The sequence below is a fragment of the Stenella coeruleoalba genome (assembly GCF_951394435.1).
Source record: "Stenella coeruleoalba genome assembly, chromosome: 5".
In the NCBI taxonomy this organism is placed as follows: Eukaryota; Metazoa; Chordata; class Mammalia; order Artiodactyla; family Delphinidae; genus Stenella; species Stenella coeruleoalba.
In genome coordinates, this window is record NC_137150.1 from 66478186 (window position 1) to 66504339 (window position 26154).

At 39.8% G+C, this 26154-nt stretch overlaps 1 protein-coding gene across 1 annotated transcript in view; it reads left to right on the top strand.

Moving 5' to 3' along the window:
* Positions 1–26154, top strand: part of TPRG1 (tumor protein p63 regulated 1) — a gene marked incomplete at its 5' end in the record, with an annotated part of 111242 nt that overhangs the window by 73691 nt on the left and 11397 nt on the right. Inside the window, 1 exon segment of the mRNA XM_079922016.1 lies at positions 24907–25060. Within this exon segment, the coding sequence (XP_079778142.1) occupies positions 24907–25060 (154 nt within the window).

Here is a 26154-nt window from a genome sequence, read left to right on the forward strand (position 1 = left end):
AATCTTATTTTCCATGAGGGAAGGCTCAGCTCCAACCATATTAATTGCCGTCTTCTCTGACTCCAACAGCGTTCCTTGTGTAACTTCATGTCTTAACTCTTCTATAGCTCCACTGTAAGCAGTTGCTGGTTGGGCTGGGCCTTAACTTTCTTTTATACACTTCTAACAAGGCTATCTTCATGGTCAGTGCTCAATGAACTTGTAAAAAGTGAATATACATGTCATTGAGAACCAGATCTTAGAACTCTCTGTGCCAGAGGGTGAATTATTTACTCATTTTAAAACTTTTTGGTACTGTTTAATTTTTGTATATTTTTCTAGAATTCAAATAAAAGTAATGTTTTATTTGATTTTAGTAATAAATAAATAAATAAATAATTTTCCTATAGATTAAGATTCTCTAAATCTTAAGATTAAGATTAAGATCCTCTAAAAAGGACATGACTATAAACTTTGCTGAAAATGATTAAAATGCTTGTTTTAAGTGGTCATCTGCTAGTACTGTGATGATAGACTTCGGCTATGAGCACCAGTGAGAGGGAAAGTGGAAGCCAACAGATAAGACGAGAAAAGAAACAAGAAATACTTTAGATCCCCCGCACTCCAGGCAGCTCAGAGGGCATTGTGATTGTGATTTTTCCAGGAAAGCGTTTCTAATATCTGAGCAATTTGCTCTGGGTACTGATGATTTAAGAGGGGAAGATGCTGAGTTAGTGTCGCCCAGAAAAATCACCAGGGTTTGTAATGAGTGTTTACTATATCAGCATTTTCAATGCAAAGTCAAATCTTGAAAGCATAACTCAAATGTGTTCATCTTTGTAAAAATTTCCCCAACTTAAGGTCTGATTTTTAAAGAAAAGAATTAGTTGGGAGTATGGGGAAAGATTTAGAGAACTGAGTTCACAATGATAAAATAGGGCTATATCACCTAACTCTATACTCATGGAAATTAGCATTTTGATTTTTAACGAACAGTTTATATTAAAAACAGTGACAGAGGAGAGAGAGAGAAAAAGAGAGAATGATGTGCAAAATGTGTGTGTGTACATGTCCAAAGTTCAGCTAAATAATAAAACTAGTTTCAAATTTTTTGGCTTTGGACAAATAATGTTGCTACTACACTTTTATCTTAAAAAGTACGTAATATATTGTGTGTAACAAGCAGATGCTGCTATCTGTGAAAAAATGAGATAGCAAAGTTTATATACTCTGTTTAGTTCTTTCTGGAATCTGTAATGAGATGGCAGTGAGAAGTAAGAACATAATTCCAAAGGTCAACATACATTGTAGGAGGAAAGGAAAGATAAGTATAGTATAAAAAACTACTATGAAAAGCTACATACTATTTACCATATAATTTTGGGTTTATGCTTATTTTTAGGAAGGGCAAACCCCATGACCATAAATCCCTAGTAACTGACATCCAGAGCCAGCTGTGTAAAGGACCCTGGGGGTTCTGTATTTCATCTCCTCTTTTTTCTGCCAACCTTGGACTCTTCTCCATTGTCCCCTTTTGCCTTTCTTTTCTCTTCCCACCTCAGCAGGGCCAGGGGCCCTTTTAGGCCCAACCCTGAGCAGTGGAAATCATTTTGAGCCAACCTGCACTTTCAGAATTCCTAAATAGACTTCATTAGCATATGCAGGAGCAAATTCACCTTTACAAGGGCACCTTGCTGCAGAGAAGGAAGGAAGTACTCAGATGTCACTGCATCTATCCTCAAGCCACTGATTTGTGTGCCTAATACTTTGAGTTTGGAAAATAAGCAGCTTAAGATGGTTTTGGAAAAGACTCCAGCTTATTATGAGGTGGTCGAGTTTCTGGGTGCCTGTGTCTGTGAGTGAGCCTTTTTTCTTGTTTTCAGTTCCAAGCATTTAGGGCAAATTTTATCCTGTGTCTCTCACCAACGTGCAGGGTAGGCCTAAGACTGAAAACCTAGGCTGACGATAGCTGCTTTGGACCTTCAGCAAATGTGGAGGCCCAGTGATGGGAGGCACTCCACACCTGCATTTCTTCCCCTTGGCTGTCTCCACCTGTGTGCCTCACAGGCATCTCAAGCTCAACACATCATCTCCGCCTGCCCCCGCCCCCCATCTCATGCTCCCCCAGCAAACCTGTTTCTCTTCTGCAGGCCTTTATTTATGAGGATGGCCTCATTATCTTCCCAGTTATCCAGCCTTGAAAAATCACTCATCTTTGACTTTTTCTTCTTATTTCCGCCCATCTAATCAGGTTGTTACATACTGTCAAGTTTATCTTTGCTGCATTTCTTAAACCTAACCCTTTCCATTTCCAGTGTCGGGTCCTCTTCTGGGTCTTTATCTTTCATTTTCATTTTAATGATTATGGCTGTTTCCTGACTGTGCTTCAATGCGGCGGTTAAGAGCCTGGACTCTCCTGACTTTCTGTGCTGGCTTAAGTTCACGTTCAGCCATTTACCTACTAGAGACTCTTCAGAATATCTTTTATATTCCCTTTCTTTTGGTTTCTTCATCCATAAAATGGAGATGATGCTATTTTGTATTTCATAGGATTGTGAGGATTAATTGAGACTATTTAAATGTCTTAACACTGCACTGAATAAATATTAAGTACTGTAAGATGATTAGATTTTCCTGCCTCCACTGTCCACTAGTCCTTAAATTCATGCAATTTAGCGCTACCAGATTATCTTCTTCAAATATCACTCTGATCAATTTATCTCTCTGCTCAAAGTTCCACCAGTGATGCTACATTTTCTCCTTATGCTTCATAAACTGGATTACAGAAAATCTCAGGTAACAGAGAGTTGTGCTAGGGGCTACGAGAAGCCACAGGATAAACATGCCTTATCCTCCTGAAGTCTAAATTTTGATCAATGTTAAATGGTTTAAATTTTAGAATATGAATTCTTGTTAAAATCAATCCGTGCAAATTAAATGCAGTAGGAAACAGAATTACATGATTTTAATGACAGATGATAAATTTTAATGACAAATGATAAATTTTGTGTTTGTAGTGAGTGGCTTTGACCCTACAGCACTGATGATATTCCACTGCAAAGTGTGAGAAGTAGTAATATACATCTTCATAGCTTGACTCAAAAGATCTTTGCAGTATGGTCCCAACCTACTTTTCTAGTCTGTCCATTCCTAAATTCCCTTTATATAATTCAAAACCTCGTCGAATCGGACATATCAGTGTTTCCCATACATGTCCCATCTTTCCTCTGTCAATAAATGGACTCACCTGGTTCCTTCCTCTTGAACTGTTCTAAACCACTCGACCACCGCCACCAACACTCACACACATTGCATGTACTTTCCTTTGGTCTAAATTTATCCATGTCTTAGAGCTAGAGTCTTGATGATGAATTGATAAAGAGAGGTATGAAAGGTGACTTGAAGGTTTTTTTCATTGAGCACCCTAATGTAGAAAGCTATGTCTTAAGCCATGTTAGAGATAAATAAATAAACAAATAGATATATTATTTGTCATCAGTGGAATCAGCAGTTCAGGGGGGAGCATTGATTAAAGAGAGGTTGGATCTCTTTGGAAGGAATAAGGTTTTGTGAAGAAAAGCTCTCTGAATGATTCCAGGGCAGAGAGGAATGGCTATGTTTGACTGCAGACTGCTTTAGGTAGAGAAGAAGTTGAGGACGTGGTCATTTTGGAAAACCTTTGCAGATGTCTTTGGAGTTATATGGGCTGGAACTAAGTCAGGTAAACCCCCTCTTAAAATAGTGGGTGCAGGGGCCGACCTTGGGGTATTTGGGGAGTTAACTGGATGAGGAAGTTTTTGATGATTGTGTGAGTGAACACGGAGGCAGTCAAAATTTAGTTGAAAAAACCCTAGATAGACCCAGTTATAGATCAAGGTCTGACTTCTACAAATTTTGTGACTTTAGGTAAATTGACTTTCTGAGTCATAGTTTCATCATCCAAAAACTAGAAATGATAGTAGGGATATGAGTCAAATTAGGTGATCTGTTTATATATAAAAACACTTTGTAAATTTTAGTGGAGTTTCCCTATCTGTGAAATGGAGATGATAATATACCTCCACAAAGGTTATGCTGAGGATTAAATGAGAAAGCCATGCAAATCATGTACAAAGTGTTTGAAAAGACGATGCCAAGGGGAATAGGTATTAGTCATCATTATCATGATCATTATTATTACTACTTATATTCTACACCCATGAAAAGGTATGATTTTATTATGGTAGTATTTTGATTATGGTTTTGCCATTAATTTATTGTTTAGGGTTTTAAAGGAGTAGTATCACGACTCCCTTAACCCCTTGGCAAAATCTTCATCTCAGAATTCAAGTCCTTAATTATTAGAGATTTTGACAATTATCTTTCATTTGCATAGTGCTTTGTTTATTTCAAAGGGCTTTCATAAATATTTATCTCATTAACTCCTGAAAACAATCCTGATCGTTAAGCAGGGTGAGAGTGACAAACACCAACTGGGAGATGGACAAATTGTAGCCGGGAGCATTGTTTTACGGCCATGGTCACAAAACAAGCTTATGGAGGATACAGTGGATCCATCTGCTGCTGTTGCAGAGACCTCGCAGAGTTCCGGTTTATGCCTCTCCTCATCCATGGCTGCCCTTTGGGGGAGCTTCTGGAAGACAGGTACTAAAAGAACACCGATGCCTTTTAATTTTCCGCATACCAAGTGGTGTTCAAGGACATCGGAGGCCTTGTTGACTACTTCTCAAATTCACTTTTTAAAAGCTCTAAAGACATCTTTTTTGTTTTTGCTTGATGATTCTGAATATAGCAAAAAGATGTAATTTGTTTGAAAGCTTTCTACAGCATCAGTGTAGGAGCTCCAAAAAGCGAGTTAAAACTTTTGCAATTGCAGGATTTACAACAGAATATTAAGAGGGATTATCTCTGGGTGGTGGGATTAGAGTAATTTTCCTTATTTTTTGCTTTTTTGCTTCTCTGTACTTGCTGCTTGTTTTTTACTCCTCATTAAATTTTATGTAAAAATAGCAATTATGTTAGGTTGGCAACACTACCACACTTTGGAGCTGGTGTACGTCCCCTCTACTTGCTACCTGGGTGACTTTGGAAAACTTCCTTCACCTCCCTGTATCTCAATTTCCTTATCTATGAAATATGATAATAATAACACACAGCTCACAGAGTTGTGAGGGATTAAAAGAAATAACATAAAGATCATGGCATATGATAGCTGATCAATTAATATATATCTACCACCACCCTAACCTCTTCTTTCCTACTCTTCAAACTTATAGTAGTTTTAGGCTGGAAAATAATTCTATGTGGAATAAAATATACACATTTGCAAAACTTAGTGAATGCTTTAAGGTGACTAATTACCCAAATCTCAATTCTTTCCCACATGTCCTTTCGTGACAGACTCTTACAAGATAGTCTAATTAAATGCTATGTGGCAAAGAACAGAGAAGCCTGCCAGGTTATCATAGACAGGAGGCTATGAAGCACTGTTTGCAAAGACATCCTTAGCAGTGAGGAGACGGAAGGCAGTAGCCTGTGCAGTGTGGAGTGTCTGGCTTTCTCCTGGGACAGGCCAGAATTCAGGCATCCCGGGGTCCCGTGTCTGCTCGCTTTGGCCCTTGTTCAGATCACTCCGCCTAATAGGAAACTGCGGCCTCGGTTTCAGAGCTTGGGCTCAGTGTAGGCAGCTCTCTCTAATTGGTTTATGTCATTCTTTAGGAATTTCTTTTCTTTAAAGTTGGCGACTTGAAGCCAGACTGTGAGAAGAGATTCCGTGACACCCATATCTGTTTTGTTTTTCCCCAGGTTATAAATGAGGTGTTGTGGCAGCTCCTCTGGCAGTGTCCCTAGATTGGCTCCCAATTTCCACAGAGTTGGAGGCCTGGGCTGTGTGGATGGGAGGCCCCCATCTTCTATCCTCACCTTCGCACATGGGGAAGAGCCCTGGTGGCAAAGTGCCTGCAGGAACCAGCCACTTTCCTTTTACCCTCTGCACGTAAAACCTAGGGCCTGCAGATCTGGGGCCTGGATAATTGAAGAGCTCTTTCATTCCTGGTGAGGGTTTGGCTGAGGGAAGGTGGGGAAAGATGTGGCAGGAAAGGGAGCAAAGAAATGTCAAGGGTGGGTTTGCTACAACACAGACTCTTCAAACTCAGCAGGATGGGGAATAAACCCATATTCCTCCCAGACCTGCACTGACTCTTCTGGTGAAGGGCACAACTGTCTTCTCACTCGCTGAGAATGAAAACTTCAGGGCCATCAAAAAGCTGAGAGAAGGGTGCACTAAACAATTTTTCAAGGATATTTCCAACTTGAGGTCAAGAACCTATTAGCTTTGACTCTGAAGTCTACCTCTTCTTTGTGTGTCTGTGTGTGATGATTGTTCCTTATTAATATTAAAAAAAATATTTCTCTTAATGTTCTTTTATTCAAATTCTGTTTGACTAATATTAATATTGCTAAAATACTTTGTGCAGTAATTTGCAAGGCATATCTTTTTCTATCACTTTATACTCAGTCTTTACGTGTGGTTTTGTTTTAGGAGGATTTTTTATAAGCGGAACATAGTGGATTTTACTTTCCTTCTTTGTTTAAAAAAAATTGACAATCTCCATAATAGAACAGTTTTACCTATTTAACTTTTTTTATTTTTAACATCTTTATTGGAATATAATTGCTTTACAGTGGTGTGTTAGTTTCTGCTTTATAACAAAGTGAATCAGCTATACATATACATATATCCCCATATCTCTTCCCTCTTGGGTCTCCGTCCCTCCCACCCTCCCTATCCCACCCCTCTAGGTGATCACAAAGCACCAAGCTGATCTCCCTGTGCCATGTGGCTGCTTCCCACTAGCTATCTGTTTTACATTTGGTAGTGTATATATGTCCATGCCACTCTCTCACTTTGTCCCAGCTTTACCCTTCCCCCTCCCTGTGTCCTCAAGTCCATTCTCTAGTAGGTCTGCATCTTTATTTCTGTCTTGCCCCTAGACCTTTTTCTTTTTTTCTTTTTAGATTCCATATATATGTGTTAGCATATGGTATTTGTTTTTCTCTTTCTGACTTACTTCAGTCTGTATGACAGGCTCTAGGTCCATCCACCTCACTACAGATAACTCAATTTTGTTTCTTTTTATGACTGAGTAATATTCCATTGTATATATATGTTCCACATCTTCTTTATCCATTCATCTGTCGATGGACACTTAGGTTGCTTCCATGTCCTGTCTATTGTAAATAGAGCTGCAATGAACATTTTGGTACATGACTCTTTTTGAATTATGGTTTTCTCAGGGTATATGCCCAGTAGTGGGATTGCTGGGTTGTATGGTAGTTCTATTTTTAGTGTTTTAAGGAACCTCCATACTGTTCTCCATAGTGGCTGTATCAATTTACATTCCCACCAACAGTGCAAGAGGGTTCCCTTTTCTTCAAACCCTCTCCAGCATTTATTGTTTGTAGATTTTTTGATGATGGCCATTCTGACTGGTGTGACATGATATCTCATTGTAGGTTTTTCTTTTTTTTGCGGTACGCAGGCCTCTCACCACTGTGGCGGCTCCCGTTGTGGAGCACGGGCTCTGGACGCGCAGGCTCAGCAGCCATGGCTCACGGGCCCAGCCGCTCCGCGGCATGTGGGATCTTCCCGGACCGGGCACGAACCCACGTCCCCTGCATCGGCAGGCGGACTCTCAACCACTGTGCCACCAGGGAAGCCCTCATTGTAGTTTTGATTTGCATTTCTGTAATGATTAATGACGTTGATCATTCTTTCATGTGTTTGTTGGCAGTCTGTATATCTTCTTTGGAGAAATGTCTATTTAGGTCTTCTGCCCATTTTTGGACTGGGTTGTTTGTTTTTTTGATATTGAGCTGCATGAGCTACTTGTAAATTTTGGAGATTAATCCTTTGTCAGTTGCTTCGTTTGCAAATATCTTCTCCCATTCTGAGGGTTGTCTTTTTGTCTTGTTTATGGTTTCCTTTGCTGTGCAAAAGCTTTTAAGTTTCATTAGGTCCCATTTGTTTATTTTTGTTTTTATTTTCATTTCTTTAGCAGGTGGGTCAAAAAGGATCTTACTCTGATTTATGTCATAGAGTGTTCTGCCTATGTTTTCCTCTAAGAGTTTGATAGTGTCTGGCCTTACATTTAGGTCTTTAATCCATGTTGAGTTTATTTTTGTGTATGGTGTTAGGGAGTGTTCTAATTTCATTCTTTTACATGTAGCTGTCCAGTTTTCCCAGCACCACTTTTTGAAGAGGCTGTCTTTTCTCCATTGTATATTCTTGCCTCCTTTATCAAAAGTAAGGTGACCATATGTGTGTGGGTTTATCTCTGGGCTTTCTATCCTGTTCCATTGATCTATATTTCTGTTTTTGTGCCAGTACCATACTGTCTTGATTACTGTAGCTTTGTAGTTCTTTTTTTATTATTATTATTTTTATTTTAATATTTTTGTTACTTCCTTGTTCCAGGTCTTGCGATTCCTTCACGCAGAGGCTCCTAAATGATCTCATTTACTTTTTACTCTCCCAAATCCAACCTGCCTCTCAAGTTTTGACCACTTAATCTTCTTTAAATCAAAGTTGCGGTTAAGTTCATATCTATACTCTTATGAAAAGCTTTCCTCAGCTCCCAGTTGTTGATAGGATCATATCTTACAGGATGGGGATAAACTCATTAGCCTAGTTTTCAATATGTTTTATTACCTGACTCCAGTCTATTTGTCCAACCTCTGGGTTGACTTCTCCCACGTATACCAGGCTTAAGTCACACTGGAATACTCAACATTTTCTGTGCAATGTTTGACAATTTCTTCTGGGAATATGATGCAATATTCTAAGTACAAGGGAGTAGCTGGATATATGAAATATGTGAATGTCTCCCTGTCAGTTTAACCTTCCCACCAGCTGGTTCTGCCCACGGGGGACTGACTGGTGATTTTAACTGAAGTTTAAGTTTGTAGAGAAGGATTAGTGTGAAGAAGATTTGGGATTCAGTGTTCAGACTGTGTTGCTTCTGCAACAGTGATATTTAAGATCCTACAGATGGGAAAAACAAAACAAACAAACAAACAAAAAAGAAAAAGAAAAAAGCAACCTTTTCTTGGAACTACTTCTAAAGAATGTAATAATCGGATTGATGGCATAATATCACCATATGAGACAGTAAAATTTGTGCTTGGGACCCATTTTACTTCTTGAGTGGGGGAGACTGAGCAAAGGTAGAAGTAGAATGGTAAACTAACATTACTGAAAGACTCTGCATCTTACACGATTTTTGCAGGGAGTTTGGCTGGGTAAAACCTACTGCCAGCCTGCCTCTACCCGCTTTGGAGAGATGAAGAGTAGGCTGTGTATCTTAGGGGGAAATACATAGGCCTTGAGGTCAAATAGACCGAAGACAGTAATTCACTACTTTCAACTAGGCTTTTTGAATAGTTTGCATTTCAATTTCCTCATAAATCTAGAAAATGATATCTGCTTTGAAAGATTGCTATAAGGTGTACAGGCAATGAATGTAAATGGTCTGATTAATAAGTAGCAGTCATGTTTCTTATCATACCAGGCCATGACTTACCAGAGAGAGCTCTCTATGTACACACTACATGCTTCCATGCAGAACATGAATGTTCCCCTTTTCTGTGTCATCCGCAATCACTCACCTCACACACACACACACACACACACACACACGCACACAATGGGGGCAGTGGAGAGAGAGAATTTCTCCCTTATTTTAGCGCAGGGAGCAACTGGTTCATGACTTAAGTGTAATATTAATATTGACAGTTCTCAATATTCATCTTGCCTAGGGTGAGAAGTAGAAAAACTCCGACACTTTCCCACATTCATGCCTTCGTATCATGTCTTTCTATTTGGAATGACCTTTCTCATCTATGGGTATCCACTTCTTCTTATACCTTCATGTTCCAATCGCTACTTCTTTCAGTATTCACTGATCGTTAAGTCAGTGGTGAAATCTCTCTTTTTGCTTTTCTTTTCATGGTTTTCTCCTCCCTTCTTTCTTAGACCACGTATGTCTTTCCCAGTAGACTGTGAACAGCCTAATGCAGAGGACTTCCCTGGCTTATCTCCAATGAATGCTGCTGGGGCAGTGTTTGGACCAGTGAATGCTGTTAGGGCAGTATTTGGTCCCACTGAGCCCACGTTTGCTGAATGAATATTATTGTTGCTAAGATAGAGTTCAATCCTTTACATCTTTAAAACTCGATCGTCTCTATGGCTTTAAACGGAAATTCATCTTTGTTTAGTATTCAGTACTTAGTTAACAGAAACTCTGTTGGGCATCACTCTGATTACAAAAAGGGCCTTGGTCTCTTTGTCCTTTAAATTATTATGAAGAAGCTACTTTGATACTCTGAGACTCATTTCTTCTCTGCTGTCTGTAGAAATATGTGGGGATATGGTAGAAGAAGGCTGTAGTTGGACCGGAAGCATCTTTAGGGGATTCACGTATGTGCAGATTTTAATTTCAGTGATTAGAAGTTCCCAAGGGTGCATGCTACTGCATGAGGCATGATGCAGGATTAATTAAAGACGATGCTCAAACTGTCTTTGTGGCTCTTACAGCATTTTGGATAATGCTCATAATACAAATGGAATTAATTTTGCCAGACACTGAAATGTTTTGCCACTTCCTGATTATGTTGCGGGGAAGGTAATTTATTTGGTTTCATTTTTAAACTATCTCTTTTGTTTTTAACACTTAAGTCATTTCTTAACCTTTGGCCAGGTTAGGAGATAGGAGACCTATCTATCAATCTATCTATTTATCTATCAGTGTCACCTGTTTGAGGTTCTGTCCTCCTTAATTCAAGAATTAGTTCTAAAATGGAGGTACATTGTATGATAAGCTGGTAATTCAATGCCTGTCTTGCCATGATATAGCATGTTGAATTCCTTTTGCTTTTGCCTTGAGCTTTTAGCCTACATAAGTCATCGGAAGGGCTTGTTTGTTCTGCCGTATAGTTTCTGATCAAAAACTTCTTTATGAAAGACCAGGTGCCAAAGGTGGAATTTAACTATGAGTTATATTTTCCATGTCTACTTTCTCCAAAATCAATTTGAAAAATCAACTTTTCACAAGATATTTTAGCAGCAGCAGGTGTGAAAAAGACTCAGGAATTACAAACTGTACTTGATGGTAAACTCCAGGTAAGTCAGCCGTGTGGTAAGTCACCAGCACGGCTTATGTTGTTGTTGGATAAATTAGCAGATATACAGCCTCTAGAAAAAAGGAGCGGGCTGTCATAGTGTATTCCACAGTGCCTGAATCACTGTTGGAGTGTTGTTTTCCTTTCTTGGCCACATACTTTAATAAGGGCATTGAGAAACTGGAACATATTCAGAAGAGGGTAACTTGGCTGATCAGGGATTTTTGACCTTGTCAAGTGAGGAATGGTTGAAGGAACTAGGTGTTTGTTGTCACTGTTGTTGCTTTAAAACACACACACACACACACACACACACACACACACACACACATAGGGAGATTCTATGATAGAAAGTTGTATCACTGTCAACATTTGAATAAGCAAACCTAATACAAGTCAATTTTCTTGATGAAAAATGAATTTTCTTGAGGGTTTCTGTTTTATAATTCCATTATATGGTAGGAAAACTGTCTCAATTTTAGCATTTGGATTTTGCCTTGAACTATAATAGATTACCAGAAGAACCCTCTTCTCTTACATACCTGCCTTGCAATTATGTACAAACCATTGTGCCTTCCACCAGCCAACCAAGACCCCTGCCCTAGGTCCTCACTGTAGATAGCCCTCCTTTGATCCTTATCTAGCTGTGCCCATCCCTACAGGGTGAGGAGCATTTAGGGCCAAAGGGCTATGCCCACCCATAGCCCATGTCCCTCCCTCCCAGCTACTTCTTACTAGGACCAGTGGTATTAGGATCACCTGGGAGCTTATTAGAAGTATAGTCCAGAACCTCGGGGTCCACTCCGACAACTGAATCAGAATCTGTGTTTTAACGAGTTCCCCAGGTGATTCAAATATGTATTACAATTTGTCAAGCATTGTTTTATACCATGCTCTGGGTACCTGAGATGCTTGGCCCAAGTGGCCTTACACCTGCTTTCAGGGCTCTTCAATGGGTTTGTCCTCCCAAGAGCATACCATGCTGCCAGTGGACATGTACTTAGGCCTGAGCGGTGACCAAGAGATGACCATTTAGGAAGCACAGCTACGGATGGAAGTTGGAGAGATGGGCTAATCGTTCTCACTCATGTATGCAAAGCTGCCACACTGACGGAGAGAAAACAAGGATTGAAATAAGAGGGAGGATCTCAGTTCTCTATCTGTATTGTTGCTCTGGGCCTGGGTGGAAATATAAAGCTCTGTGGTAGAGGTAAATCTTAAGTAAAAACAAAATCATAAAACCAAGCTCATATGTATGCAAAACAATACTATTTCAACATGAAGATAAATCAAAAACCCCAAGTAAACCCTACCTCACTTACCTCAAAGCAAATATACACTGTGGAATGTAGGTAAATCAGTTCTATTTCAGGAACTGTCTGGAATTTCTTAACTTTGTACATAGCTTAGTATTTTACACCATGTTCCTTCTTGGTCACACACCCTCCCCCATCAAATTATGATTTGGCAGATTTTGCAAAAATGCAAAAGAAACTAGCAGGAGGGCAAGAGATTTCAGACTCTTCTTTTGATTTAATTTACAGAGCTCTGCTAAAGGAGTGCTTTAAACCTGTTTTGAGAAGTACCAGGCACTCTATATATAACCCTACAATAGTTCTGCAAGGTAGGCATTCTTATCTTCACTTTGCAAACCAGGTAACAGACTATGAGGATTAAGGTGACTTCCCCAGACCATGTAGTAAATGAAGACACTGAAATTTGAACCCAGGTCTGTATCCTCTAAACTTTATGACTTCTTTTAGTACATCAAAGTACCTCATTAAATACCATGGGGTCTTTTTGTTGTCTGAGTTTCACTTGTGATAGGCAGAGTATATTCCTTTTGGGCAGGGATGGAAGGGGCCACTGAACACCCAATTCTTGCTGAACAGTTTAAACGGCTCACGTTGACCGTGACCAAGAGGGAACGTGATGTTCATTGTGACTACATTTTTGTGTGGGAGTTAGAGATGGACATTTTTGCTTTGTCCACAAAAGGTACTGTATTAAATACCATAAATAAACTTCCCGAAGAAGTGTTTTCATAAACTTAAAGGGAAAAATAAATAAGTATATGACATTCAGTCTCTTGAAATTTATTCTGTTTCAGTTCCCCCAAACTGGAAAAGCGAAACGTTTGCAGCCATCGGAGCATGATCCAAGGGGCAGTGTTAGGAGAGGATCTGGGTTTCTGCTCTGTCAGTCAGTCTTCTCCGCCCATTGCCTTTCTGGGCAACCCTGGTTGTTTCCCAAAGGGCCATGGAGAGGTGGGCCTGGAGTTTGCAATAACTGGTCTATCTAATTGCCCTTTTATGTATTCCAGACAATCTACTCTCAACCTGTCTTGAGAAGAAATGAAACAGATAAGATTCAAAAAATGTTTTTCTCAGAAGAAGCTGTTTTTTGGTTGTTTGTTTTTTTAACTTAGCTACTCTGTGCTTGTTGAAACTTGGTTATTTGGGGGTGCTTAAAAGTAACTTCCTTTTAAGAAAGGAACAAAAACTTACACAAGCCTGAAGCCAATGCAATTTGCCAAATATACCAATTGATAATAGAGGGAGTTGCCTCAAAATTGTTTCCTTTATTGTGTGGCATTTTTTCTTGGTAGCTCTGCAAGAGTTAACCTCTCCTCTGTGTACATGACAGCCTCTTGGCACAGAAGGATCCCAATATGGGACTGGCATGCCAGCCTCAGCAGCACAGTGCTTTCAGAGCAGGATCACAGATAGACTACCTGCACACAAAAGTACAACCCCTTCTGTTCTGGGCATTTCTCTAAAAATCTCATTTTATGTATACCTCAGAATGGATGGATTCCCCAATCTCCCTTAAACAAACAAAAATCAATTCAAGAGCTCATTTTTAAAACTATGAAATTCAGAAATGTAGACTAACGAAAGGAAAAAGCAGCGGCCAGATCAATCTAGTCTGAGGGATGAATATTTCTGTTGTGTTGTGATTTGTATTTTTAACAGTAAAGACCATGGGTCTATTCATTTCAAAACTGGCTGGCCATGAATTACAAGGTGGATATTGTGAAGGCAATGGCCATGGTTTGGACATAGACTCTATTCTTAAACAGTTCCAGTTCATCTGATGATATAAGACAAATATTCAGAATACTTTCATGTTGGTGAAATGATCACACATGCTGTAAGATAGGCTCAGCAAGTTGAATTGTTTGGTTGGAGGCTTGAGGAGTTCTGGCTTTGAATATTGGAAATGAATGCTAGGACTCTGCTGTTTGAGGGCTTGAATGTCATGCTGGGCAAGTGTTTCGAATTTGATAGGCATCTGTAAGTGCCTTTAAGTTTCTGAGCTGGCTGGATCAGTACTGTGGAGAAAGGCAGAGGGTGGGTTAATTTAGATGAAGAGAGAGTACAAATGAAAATGTGAGCTCCAAAATGACTGTCTTTCTCACTTTGTCCAGTTTACCCTTCCCCCTCCCTGTGTCCACCTAGAGGAGTGGGATAGGGAGGGTGGGAGGGAGCTGCAAGAGGGAGGAAATATGGGGATATATGTTTATGTACAGCTGATTCACTTTGTTATACAGCAGAAACTAACACACCATTGTAAAGCAATTATACTCCAATAGAGATGTTAAAACAATCAAATAAACAAACAAACAAAATGACTGTCTTTACATTGGCTCACTGGGGAATGAACGACTGGTTGGGATAAATGTCTCTTTTTTTTATTGATTGATTGATTGAAATATAGTTGTTATGTAACATTTTTATATTGTAAAAATGTTGTGCTACTTTCTGCTGTACAGCAAAGTGATTCAGTTGTACCTATATATACAAATCTATTCTTTTTCAGATTCTTTTCCATTATAGATTATTACAAGATATTGAGTATAGTTCCCTATGCTATACAGTAGGTACTTATTGTTTATCTATTTTATATATAGTAGTGTGTATCTGTTAATCCTAAACTCCTAGTTTATCCCCCACCCTTCCCCTTTGGTAACCATAAAATTGTTTTCTATGTCTGTGAGTCTATTTCTGTTTTGTAAATGAGTTCATTTGTATCATTTTTTTAGATTCCACATATAAGTGATATCATATGATATTTGTCTGTGTCTGACTTACTTCACTGAGTATGATAATCTCTAGGTCCATCTGTATTGCTGCAAATGGCATTATTTCGTTCTTTTTCATGGCTGAATAATATTCCAGTGTGTGTGTGTGTGTGTGTGTGTGTGTGTGTGTGTGTGTGTGTGTGTGTATCTTACATCTTCTTTATCTCTTCATCTGTTGATGGACACTTAGGCTTCTTCCATGTCTTGGCTGTCATAAATAGCACTGCTGTGAACATTGGGGTGCGTGCATCTTTTTGAATTATAATTTTCTCCAGATATATACCCAGGAGTGGGATTGCTGGATCCCATGGTAACTCTATTTTTAGTTTTTTAAGTACCTCCATACTGTTCTCCATAGTGGCTGCACCAATCTACATTCCCAACAAGAGTGTAGGAGGGTTCCTTTTTCTCCACACCCTCTCCAGCATGTATTATTTGTAGATTTTTTGATGATGGCCATTCTGACTGGAGTGAGGTGATACCTCATGGTAGTTTTGATCTGCATTTCTCTAATAATTAGTGATGTTGAACATCTTTTCATGTGCTTCTTGGCCATCTGTATGTCTTTTTTGGAGAAATGTTGATTTAGGTCTTCTGCCCATCTTTGTTTGGGTGGTTGTTGTTGTTGTTTTTGATATTTTTTGTAGTTTTGAGTGTGCCTGTCAGGGACATATTTTCTCACTTAATTAAAGCACTCCCCACTGATTCTCCAGTAGCTTCTCATTAGCTTTTTCTTCTTCTTCTTTTTAAAAAGTATTTATTTATTTATTTATTTATTTGGCTGCACTGGGTCTTTAGTTGCGGCACACGGGATCTTCGTTGTGGCATGCGGGATCTAGTTCCCTGACCAGGGATCGAACCAGGGCCCCATGCATTGGGAGCAACGAGTCTTAACCGCTGGACCACCAGGGAAGTCCCATCTTAGCTTCTATGTTAGGATTAGGCTGCTCCAGACCTTTCACAGTCCTGATCAACCACCTAACCTCAATCTTACCACTTATGTAGCCTTCTTCTGGCCTGTCTCCCACTACCCTGCTGACTCGTATGTAGTCAAACTGGAAATAGATAAGAGCATCATAAAAATACAAATCATGACACATACACTGAATTTCTCTGTTTCTCTCCCCAACCCCAACCCAAATGAGTCTTTGCTCTCATGATTTCCTCTGTCTTCAGTGCACTTAATGCTATTCTTTTTCAATCACCTTCTTGACTTATCAAAGTCCTCATATCCATCAAACCCCAGCTAAAAGACCATCTACTTTACAAAACCATTAGACTGCTCTGAGTTTCTTGAAGACTTGTTATATGTTCTTCAAGCTCTTTGCATGGTACTTGGTACAGGGTTGAAGATCATTAAACATGTGTTAAATAAACGAAACCTTCTTTGATTCAACTCTAAGGGATTGTTCCAACCTCTAAGTCTTATTTACAATTTTATCCAGAGCAATTTCTCTGGGCTTTATAGAGGAATGTTAATAGGGATTTGCTCATAATGTTGACACTCAAAGCAATTGTCAAATATTGTGGGAGTTACACTCTAAAAGGTTTGAAGGAAGGATCAGAATATGAGGCTCCTTGTACAGAATATCATAACGCCAGTCTACCAGGGTATGTCTCTAAGGATGACAAAATGTCATGTCATCTTCATCAGTGGCAAGCAGGTTATCATTTTTAATCCTGGGATCACAATTTGTTTCATTCTGACAAGCATGGAGCTCCAAATGACCTTCTAAAACATGAGCATTTAGGTGCCCAAGACTAAAAGAACCATACAGTTTCTTCTCCTTTATCTAAAACTTATTTGCCCTCAACCTTATGGGATTAGCTTTCCATTTAAGTGGCATCTGTGAAACCAAAGCTTTTGCTATAAAATGGACACATTTCCCTTTAGGAAAGGGACTGAGAAGGGTTTTTGCTTGTTTGTTTGTTTGTTTAGTTATTTGCCCATGACTCCAATAGTAACACATTCCTAGTTAACCTGTCAGTAGGAGTATAGAAATAGCAAATTAGAAAGAAGAGCTCTGGAGTCAGGAGTGTTGATAGCAGCAGGAAATGACAGCCTGATGGTGAGAGAAGAGAGAGCTGTTATAAGAACTAATAAAGTTAGCAGTCAAGAATGTTTTAGAACTTGAGTAATAGCCTTACTCTTCATATACAACAGTTGGCTTTCTTAAAGGAAAATGTGAGAGGATAGGAAAGAAGTATGGAGATTTAAGTATTAATCTAGGTACTCTTCTAAATTTCTGTCTCTGTTTTGGCAAAGTTAATGGGTGAAGGACATAGGACATACATGAATAATAAATCCCTTCCATGTCTTAAAGTCTGGGGTTCGTGATGATTTTTATTAAGCCATAAAAGAATTAGTTATTTTTAATATAAACTGTTTAAGAAAGTAAGAATGTAAGTTTTAAAATGATATCCATCCAAATAATCCATTCGTACAACTTCTGGAAAATAAAAAATTTCTGTATGTCATTTAAATGAAACCCATAGTAGATAATCCTTGGCTCTTTCTGGTCAGAAATGCTGGATATGTGCATAGTTGAGTGTCTTCTAGAGGGTAACTAATCTAGAGCCTTCAGTATTTTATAAGAAGGGTGTCTTAGTCTTTTGGGGCTGCTGTAACAAAACATCAAAGACTGAGTAGCTTATAAACAACGAAAATTTCTCTCTCACAATTCTGGAATCCGGGAAGTCCAAGATCAAGGTGCCAGCAGACTCAGCGTCTAGTGAAGGCCTGCTTTCTGCTTCAAGTATGGTGCCTTCTCTCTGTGTCCTCAAATAGCGGAAGGGGTGAGGGACCTCTCTGGGATCTCTTTTATAAGGGCACTAATCCTATCCATGAGAACTCTGCCCTCATGACCTAATCACCTCCCAAAGGCTTCACTCCCTAATTCCATCATCTTGGGCATTAGGATTTCAACATATAAGGTTTGGGAGGACACAAACACTGTGAAAACATAACAAAGGGAAATGAAGATCCAGAGATAGTGTGCCCAGCTCTAAGCTACACAGAAAGTTAGCATTGGTGCTAGGATTAGACCCAGGTTTTAGCGATGCCAGTTCAGGAAACATACTGCCATGACATGCAACATGCTAAGGATGGACTCACATGGCATTCAAACTCGTAGGCATCCTAACTTGGTCTGTGAATTTATTTATTCATCTATCATCATTAAAGAAGGAATTATTAAGTGATTGCTATGTACCTGGCACTATAAGTGTCCATGTTTTTTACTTTATTCTAAGTATTTGCTGTGAGCACACACACACACACACACACACACACACACACACACGCACCAACAGCACTGTGAGCCATGAAATCTTAGCTCATCAAAGGTCATCCTTTGGTTTGGACCTCAGTCTTCTTCACCTCAACCCTGAATGTGACCACCTCAAGGACAAGCACATCTAAAGTTTCCCAAGCAGATCAACTTCTCCTTTAAGGACCTTCAGCCCTGGAGCTTCCATACATTTTTTCTGTTACCCTTTTTGTAATTATTCACCCTCACTTTCTCTGAGTTCTGCTTTTGTTTTCACCCTAGGTCTTTTATTCTGCCGTTTAAGATGATTTCTTCTTCTTCTAGGAGGAGAAAGGTCAGGTCTCAGCAGCCGTCTGAGAATTTCTCTTAGCCATTAAGTTATCCTTTGGCTTTTTGCCTAATAATATACATTATTAATGCACATTAGTTTGGTCTTTCTGCACAGATATTAATTTATTGGGACAGAAAAGGATCTTAGAGATGATCTAGTTCAACTACCTGGTTTCACAGAGGACCCTTGGAGCCCAGAGAGAAGAAAATGGTTCAAGTAACTCGGCAAGTGGGTGGCAGATCAATCCGTTGAATGCAGGCTTCCTAATGCCACACAAAGTTCCACCTCTGACACCACACTGCCCCTGAATTCTCTCTTTATAGACACCGCTGATCTGTTTTTAACTTTATCACTCACCTCTTCCTCAAGGAATGTAACTCACAGAGTTTCTTGGTTACCCATGCCAGTAAATGGTTAATCGCACTGAGTCCAAGGCCCTGGAAACTTCTGGGAGGGAGCCAGGTGAGCAAAGAGAGCAGATAAAGGCAGCACCTGCCTTGGGTTTGGAACCGCCTGGGGACACGGAGAGAATGTAAACACATTCTGCAAATCTTATTGTCTGACTCTGTGCCAGCGTCTTTTGGGTTCTTGTCATGGAAAATGTTTCCTCTGAGGTCATTCATTGAACAGAGGAGCACTGAATACCCTCCAGGGTGCCAACCCAGTCCCCCCTTTTGTCCAGGTTAAATAAGCAAGGGACTAACGTTTCATGGGCCTAGAAGGCCCACCTTTCAACAATACAGGCTGGGAGGTAGGGAAAAGGAGCCATTTAGAAAACACACTGTGCTGTTCTGAACTGCTCTCTCCCTCTGGCTGCCCGCCCTCCTCCTTCCTCCTGTGCGGCCTCCCTCTGTTTGCTCACCCATACTTACAAGCACACGCCCTGCGTTTAGAGCAAGCGTTAATGTCTGTGCTTCCTCGTAAATCTCGGTTTGCTGCCTGGAGCTATGTTTTTAATTCTGTGGTGGAGCTTTGAGAGTCGAGAATGAGTAGAAAGGAGGGGCAGCGGATGGATGTAGTAATGGGAGCTGCCATTGCTCCTTCCGGGGAGCTAGACTCCTCATTTGCTTCTTTGAACAGGTAGTTTATACCTCAGCACAGCATCTGCGAAGGCCAGGATGGAAGGAGAGGGGGCCGTCGTGGGAAAAGATGTTGGCTATCTCACACTGTGCAAAAGGATGCATGGCTTCTCTCCGAAGAAAGAAAAATGTGTGGAATGAGCAAATGAACCCAGACTGGTGACCGGCTGGCATATTTTTCTACTTCAGCTAAAAATGACTTCAAGGAGAGGAGTCTGACAGAAATAACTTTTGTCTCACAAAGTTTGTAATTGAAGAAAGTTTTCCCTTCATTGAACTTGAGCTCCTCTTTGTGTTGTTAAACCGTATTTAGTTTCCATGATTGGTCCTTTGGCACTTGTTTGATAGCTTCTTCTGTGTAAGCCTCATCGCTTCAACATGGCTTTGCTTTTCTGGGGTAGGAAGCAAATCTTCTACTGGGCTGCTGTGATGGTTTAAAGTAGTAATTGCTTGGGCCTTCCACCCTGCCAGCAACTGTATTTGAGTAGAATTTTGCATCTGAATCACTGAGTAAAACGTGTAATTAACATGACTAAAGGAAGAACTCCGGTCTTTGAAAATTCTGGTCCTCAGTTTATATATCTATAAAATGAAAGAATTAGAAACACACCTCTAAGGGGCCTTCCAACTCAGTCTAGGATCCTAAAAATCTCCAGCTATTACTATAAACCCTCTTCCTCTACCAAATTCTTATGAGTCCTAATGGATCCTTTCTTTTACTTCTATACCTTTCTGTGAGGTTTTGAAATTTATCAGAAGTGAAGGGTACATTAACCTTCTTGCTTCCACTACTGTGACAATGGAGGCCAGATCCAGTTGGTGTCTTTGAGGACAGAAAGTGCGCACAAAATAAGTTGCAATAGGTGAGCTCCTCTACTTCCGTAATGGGGCCGTCAGGTTTCTATGTGTACCTGTTTAGGCCTGGGAAGCAGATAATAGTAAAATAGGCCCAGAGATCATTAGAGCATGGGCATCTGGAGTTCAGGGATTGGGCCTTATCCATTTCTCTACTCCAGATAACACACTGCACAGAGAATGTGCTAATTAAATGGTGGAATCGCAGATAGACAACTTAGGAATGTTTCAGAGAACCAGCTCTAAGGTGATTTAAAAGATCATTTTTAACCTATTATAAAAGTTTTACAGAACTAGGCTTATTCAGTCTGAAGAACAGAGAATTGAAAGGGTGTTTTAAGGTGAATGAGAGTCTCTCTGATGGATTTAAGTTTAAGCAGGAAATTATATACATCAATACATTGATGGGAAACAGAAGCTGAATGCATAAGAAATACCCTGGGACTCAGAATCAGATGAAAGAAAGGGATTAATAGGTGAAGCAGAACATAGAAGCTTCCAGCACCTCCTCTGTGCTAAAGATTTGCTCCTCTGGTTTTGTCTATGTCCAGAGATCATGGTGTTTATCCTCCCTCTTTTTATTCTCTTCCACTAGTGGTTCTTGACTTGATGATCTGATTAAACCTGGTCGTACTTTTTATCTTATGTCCTGTTAACTTCATCTATTTCTATCAAAAACATTTAAAAATTGCTTATAAGTGTTGAATAAAATGAAAAAATATATAAAGGCTCTAACAGTACCCAGTAAGCATTATGGTACATAATAGGGACTTAATGTTTGCTCAGTCGGACAGAGCCTTCCAGCATACAAAACATTTTTTCATTCATTATCCTCTTGTCCCTCACAAAATTGTTGTTACCTGAAGATGAGAAAGGTGGTGTGAAATGCCCAAAGACACAGAGCTAGCGAAAGCCAGGGTTTACACTCAGAGTATGATATTGGGAAGAGAGCTGCTAAAAGTCTTTCTTTGCTAAATAATTTGATTTTGGCATTCTTTACCTGGGACTATACTCCCACATTGATTAATTTGCCCAAAGCAGCTCAGCGAGAAAGACCCAATCTTCTTACCCTGACAACATAACATTTTTGTGATTTCCCCCTACCCTTCTAGTGCTAACTTATTTTCCTATAATCTCATAATTGCTATTGTTGAGCATATATAAAAATTTACAGTTCCTTTTGAGACAGGGATTTTCTTTCTGACCTTTAGCTAGGATCCCTGGGCAGGTTTTTTGCCCACAGATCATGGCAGGCTCCGTAGGGCAATTCTTTTAACTCTGTGTCTATTGGAAATAAAGCCGGCTATGTTGTGTAATGGCAGGAGCTTCACTTTGAATGTATTTTGTGACTATAGCCCAGGATGGTGAAAAGAACCCTAACTGAAGTCTTGAGAGACCAGGGCTCTCACCAGCTCAGCCCTGCCTGCTGCGATGCTTTGGGAAAGTTTTAGTCCTTCCTGAGTCTCAATTTTCTCATCTCCACTCATCTCCAGAAAGAAGACACCGGGCTATAGCTTCCAAAAGCCCTTCTAGCTCTGACATTCTACAGTTTATAAACCTTAAACTACTCTTCCTCCACATGGTGGCTGATTTGTGCTTTTTCATGTTTGTAAAATAGCGTGGTAGGTGCTGAAGTTTCTGAGGAGTGATGGCATCATACTGGGTGTAGGCTTTGCAGCAGCAGATCTGTTCTACTTAAGGAGGCTATTTTGATACCCCTAAATTACAGAAGCCATAATCCAGAGGCTTCTTAGGGATCCTGTATGTCCTTGACAGGGTGAATGCTAGCAGCATCATGACCATAGCTGTCTACACCATTTACACAGTTACCGAAGTCATGGAATATCACCACATCGAGACACCCTGAAGGACTTATGGGGAAACTGAGATTCAGAAAGAGAAATGAGCTTGCCTATAGTCGCATAGTCATACAGCATTAAGTGTCAAAACCAAGACTAACACAGCACTCCCTGACCTCCTGTTCACTGCATTTTTTACTCTACTCTTGTCACCTCGGATGACCACTCTCATGGTAAGCACGAGTAACTGTATAATAAAGCATTCCCAGTCATAAAGGGAACTATATTCTCTGCAGTTGCCCTAAGGAGACATTTGACAGAATATGATAGATTTTTATACGACTCTAGTACTAAAAGTTTTGCTGAGAAATACCACCTTAGTTTTACCTTTGGAGAGACTGCGTGGTTGTAGATTTCTCTTCCCATCTATCACCTTTGGAGCTCAGGAGAGAAGGTTGGCTAAGCTTGTATGTTTAGAAGTATACTACATCTCTGAGAAAGGGCATTGCCACACTCAAATGGATTAATTATTTAGAAATAGGGCCCCTCTTGAGTTTCATGCTTAAGCTTCATTTGAGGTTTCCCTAAAGTGAAAGATATAAACTGTATTTACTAGGAAAGCTATCTTGGAAGATTTTCATTGCCTTTGAATAAAAGCAAAATTGCACCCAGCACATAAATTGACATATGGAGCGTAAATAATTGTATCGTGCAAGTTGTTTTAAGGGACTCAAGCCAGAATGCTCCATTAACTAACATGCATAGAATATTCATTGAGCTTAGGGCTTATTACCAGGCCAGTGGAAAAAAAAAAAAAGAATGAAGGAAAGTACAGGGTGGGAAGATAAATGTCAGTATAGCAGCTGAGAAAATGAAGGGTTAGAAAGGGAACTTTAGAGGTATTTATGATGTTTTTATTTTCCTCTCTCTTCTTTTTCTTTCTTTTTTTCCCCTTCCTTGGCAAAGGATTAAGTACAAAAAAGGTGGGTATCAGCCTTCAAATATAATCATCAAGAATCTGAGAACTGAGCAGCAGAATGAGCCAGACTCTTTTCTTACTTCTCTTTTGAAAGAAGAAGCTGAGGAATCAGCCCGTTGGGGTGTTATATGCATACGTGTGAGATTGTGTTTACAGACATTTCTACACGGATAAACATTCAGAAACCACAGTGACATTCCCAGAGGAATCCTGTCTTTAATACAGGAAGTGACAGCTTTGTGAAGGCGTCACAATTGAGCTCTAGTTTTCCCTTGAGGTCTGGTTCTTCCTTCTAGATCCCAGGATTTAATTTCTAGAAGAAACGAGACCTCTGTGATGTTCCATGGGTCTGCTTAGAATTACAGGCAACTTAGTTTTAAAGCTTGTCGACTACAAAGCACCTGAGCTAGGCTTAATCTCCAGGGACCTCTTTTGCATTCAGAGATGTCTAAAACCATAAACCATAAATTCTGATGGGTACATGCAAAAGCAGAGGCCGCAGAAATTACAAATTTGTTATCCAGTGTGGCCACATTCCCCTGCCACAACTTTCCTCCCATCACCACTCCCAAGCTGACTTTCTCTTGCTCTGTACTTGAGTTTACCAGATGACCAGGCTTGCGCTGTAACAGATGGTTACTGCCTCCTACAAAATGTGGGTCAGGACTGTGACCAGGCATAGTCTTCCTATGAGCTCTGACGTGTTTGTTGCTGCAATTTTGGTAGAAGGAATGTGTGCAGAGAATAGAGAACCATGAGATATAGAAGCTGAGGTCACAGGGTATTTTGAATTGGTCATCAACCCTCTTAAAGATCAGGCATACCCTCTTGGGAAGGTCCCAGTTCTTCCCAGTTCTTGGGAAGTCCCAGTTCTTTTCTCAGTCATTTCTTGCTTGAGTTTACTGCTTAGTGGATACTGTAGTTGTAGTCATCTTCCTTCTCCTCGAAACTGTCTCCCATGTTGATGATGTCTTCCATGTTTCAGTTCCTGTCCCACCACCTTGACTCTTCCTTCTTCCTTCCTCTTTTAACTTTGACCACCAGAATATTGGCATGAGTTCAGTATCCATATTTCCAGCCATGGCCTCTGTCCAGAGCACCAGTGTCACATTTCCAACCAGGCGTTTACCCACAGAATTCTGAACAACATCTTGAACTCATCATGTTTGAAACCAAATCCACACTTTTCTTCTCACCTCCTAAATTTCCTGTAGCAATTTAACTAGTTGGTCAGCCAATTATCTCAGCATCAATAGAAAGGCTGACTGGGGCATTACCTTCCCTTCCCACACTTTTCTGTTTGTTTTAATCTAATGAAAATGGCTAATCTAAAGAAAAACTCCTTTCTTGCAGGAGACAAGGAGAAGGCCTTAGGATCTGCCGGGGAAGTCCAGAGCAGCAGTCACTATTATCCGGTTGGAACCCGTGGTCCACTGAGGTGCCTTATGCTACCTTCACTGAGCACCCTATGAAATACACCAGTGAGAAGTTTCTCGAAATCCGCAAGGTAGGAGACGACTTGGGCATCACTCTCCAATTAGCTTTGTTGGTGAAGCTATGTGCTTTTAAACCAGGTATTGTTAAAAAAAAAAAATAAGATACAACCTGGGGTTTATATAGATAAAAACTATAAAAGTTTATAGGACTTTTTCAGTAAACAGTAGAGATGTTTTCTATTTGAAAAAATATATATAGCAATATTTATAGTAACCATACCACTGCTGTTTCCTCTTTGCTAATCTCTGAGCAAAAATTGTAGTGTAATATTGTTTTAAAATTGCAGTAGTATTGTTTGTCTGTGTTTATTGCTTACAGGGTACATAAAATTTTCTGTGTATAATTAAATTCGAATTCTTTTATTCAAAGAAGGAATGTGGAATAGTGTGAAATATGAAGTCAGATATGGCTCGGTGGTCATGTTTAAGTCACTTTTTTTTTCTGGGACTTGGTAGTCTCATCTCTAAAATGGACACAGTGAACAACTGCCCTTCCTCTCAACCTCACTGGGCCATTGTAAGGTTAAATGGGATAAAGCATATATAAATGTTCTGTAAATCGTAAAGCAATTAAGAGTTATTTTTAATGCCTTTAAATTTCATCTCCCCGAGTAAATTTAAAATTCATCAGTGGCAGGGAGGTCCCCTTCTACTATTGTTTCATCTTCCCTAGGGAGACTTAAGCAGTCCTTGGACACTCTGAGTAGTCAGGAAGTGAAACAGCTGGAGCTGTAAATGCAGTGAACGGGCAACCTGTGTACTTTCGACAAAACCAGATGTTCACATAGGAGTGTGCTTACGGCCTAGAAATTCCTGCCTTCTCTGTTCTAAGTTTATCTTTATATACTGTCATTCACTTCAGAATAGCATAACTTTATTTGCTATAAATTCAAAACATGACAGTCTACATCTAAAGTCCTTCTGTGGTTGGATGGCATACATTGCATTTCTTGCCTTATTTTAAACACATTTATTCATACAAGTGAATATGTATATGTACAAACAAATATTTTTAATTGGTAAGTTCCCTATTTTATGAAAAAGGATCTGAGGCAAAATGTATGTGGTTAGAGGCTAGATGGGGCCTCCGTTCCCCCTAACCTGT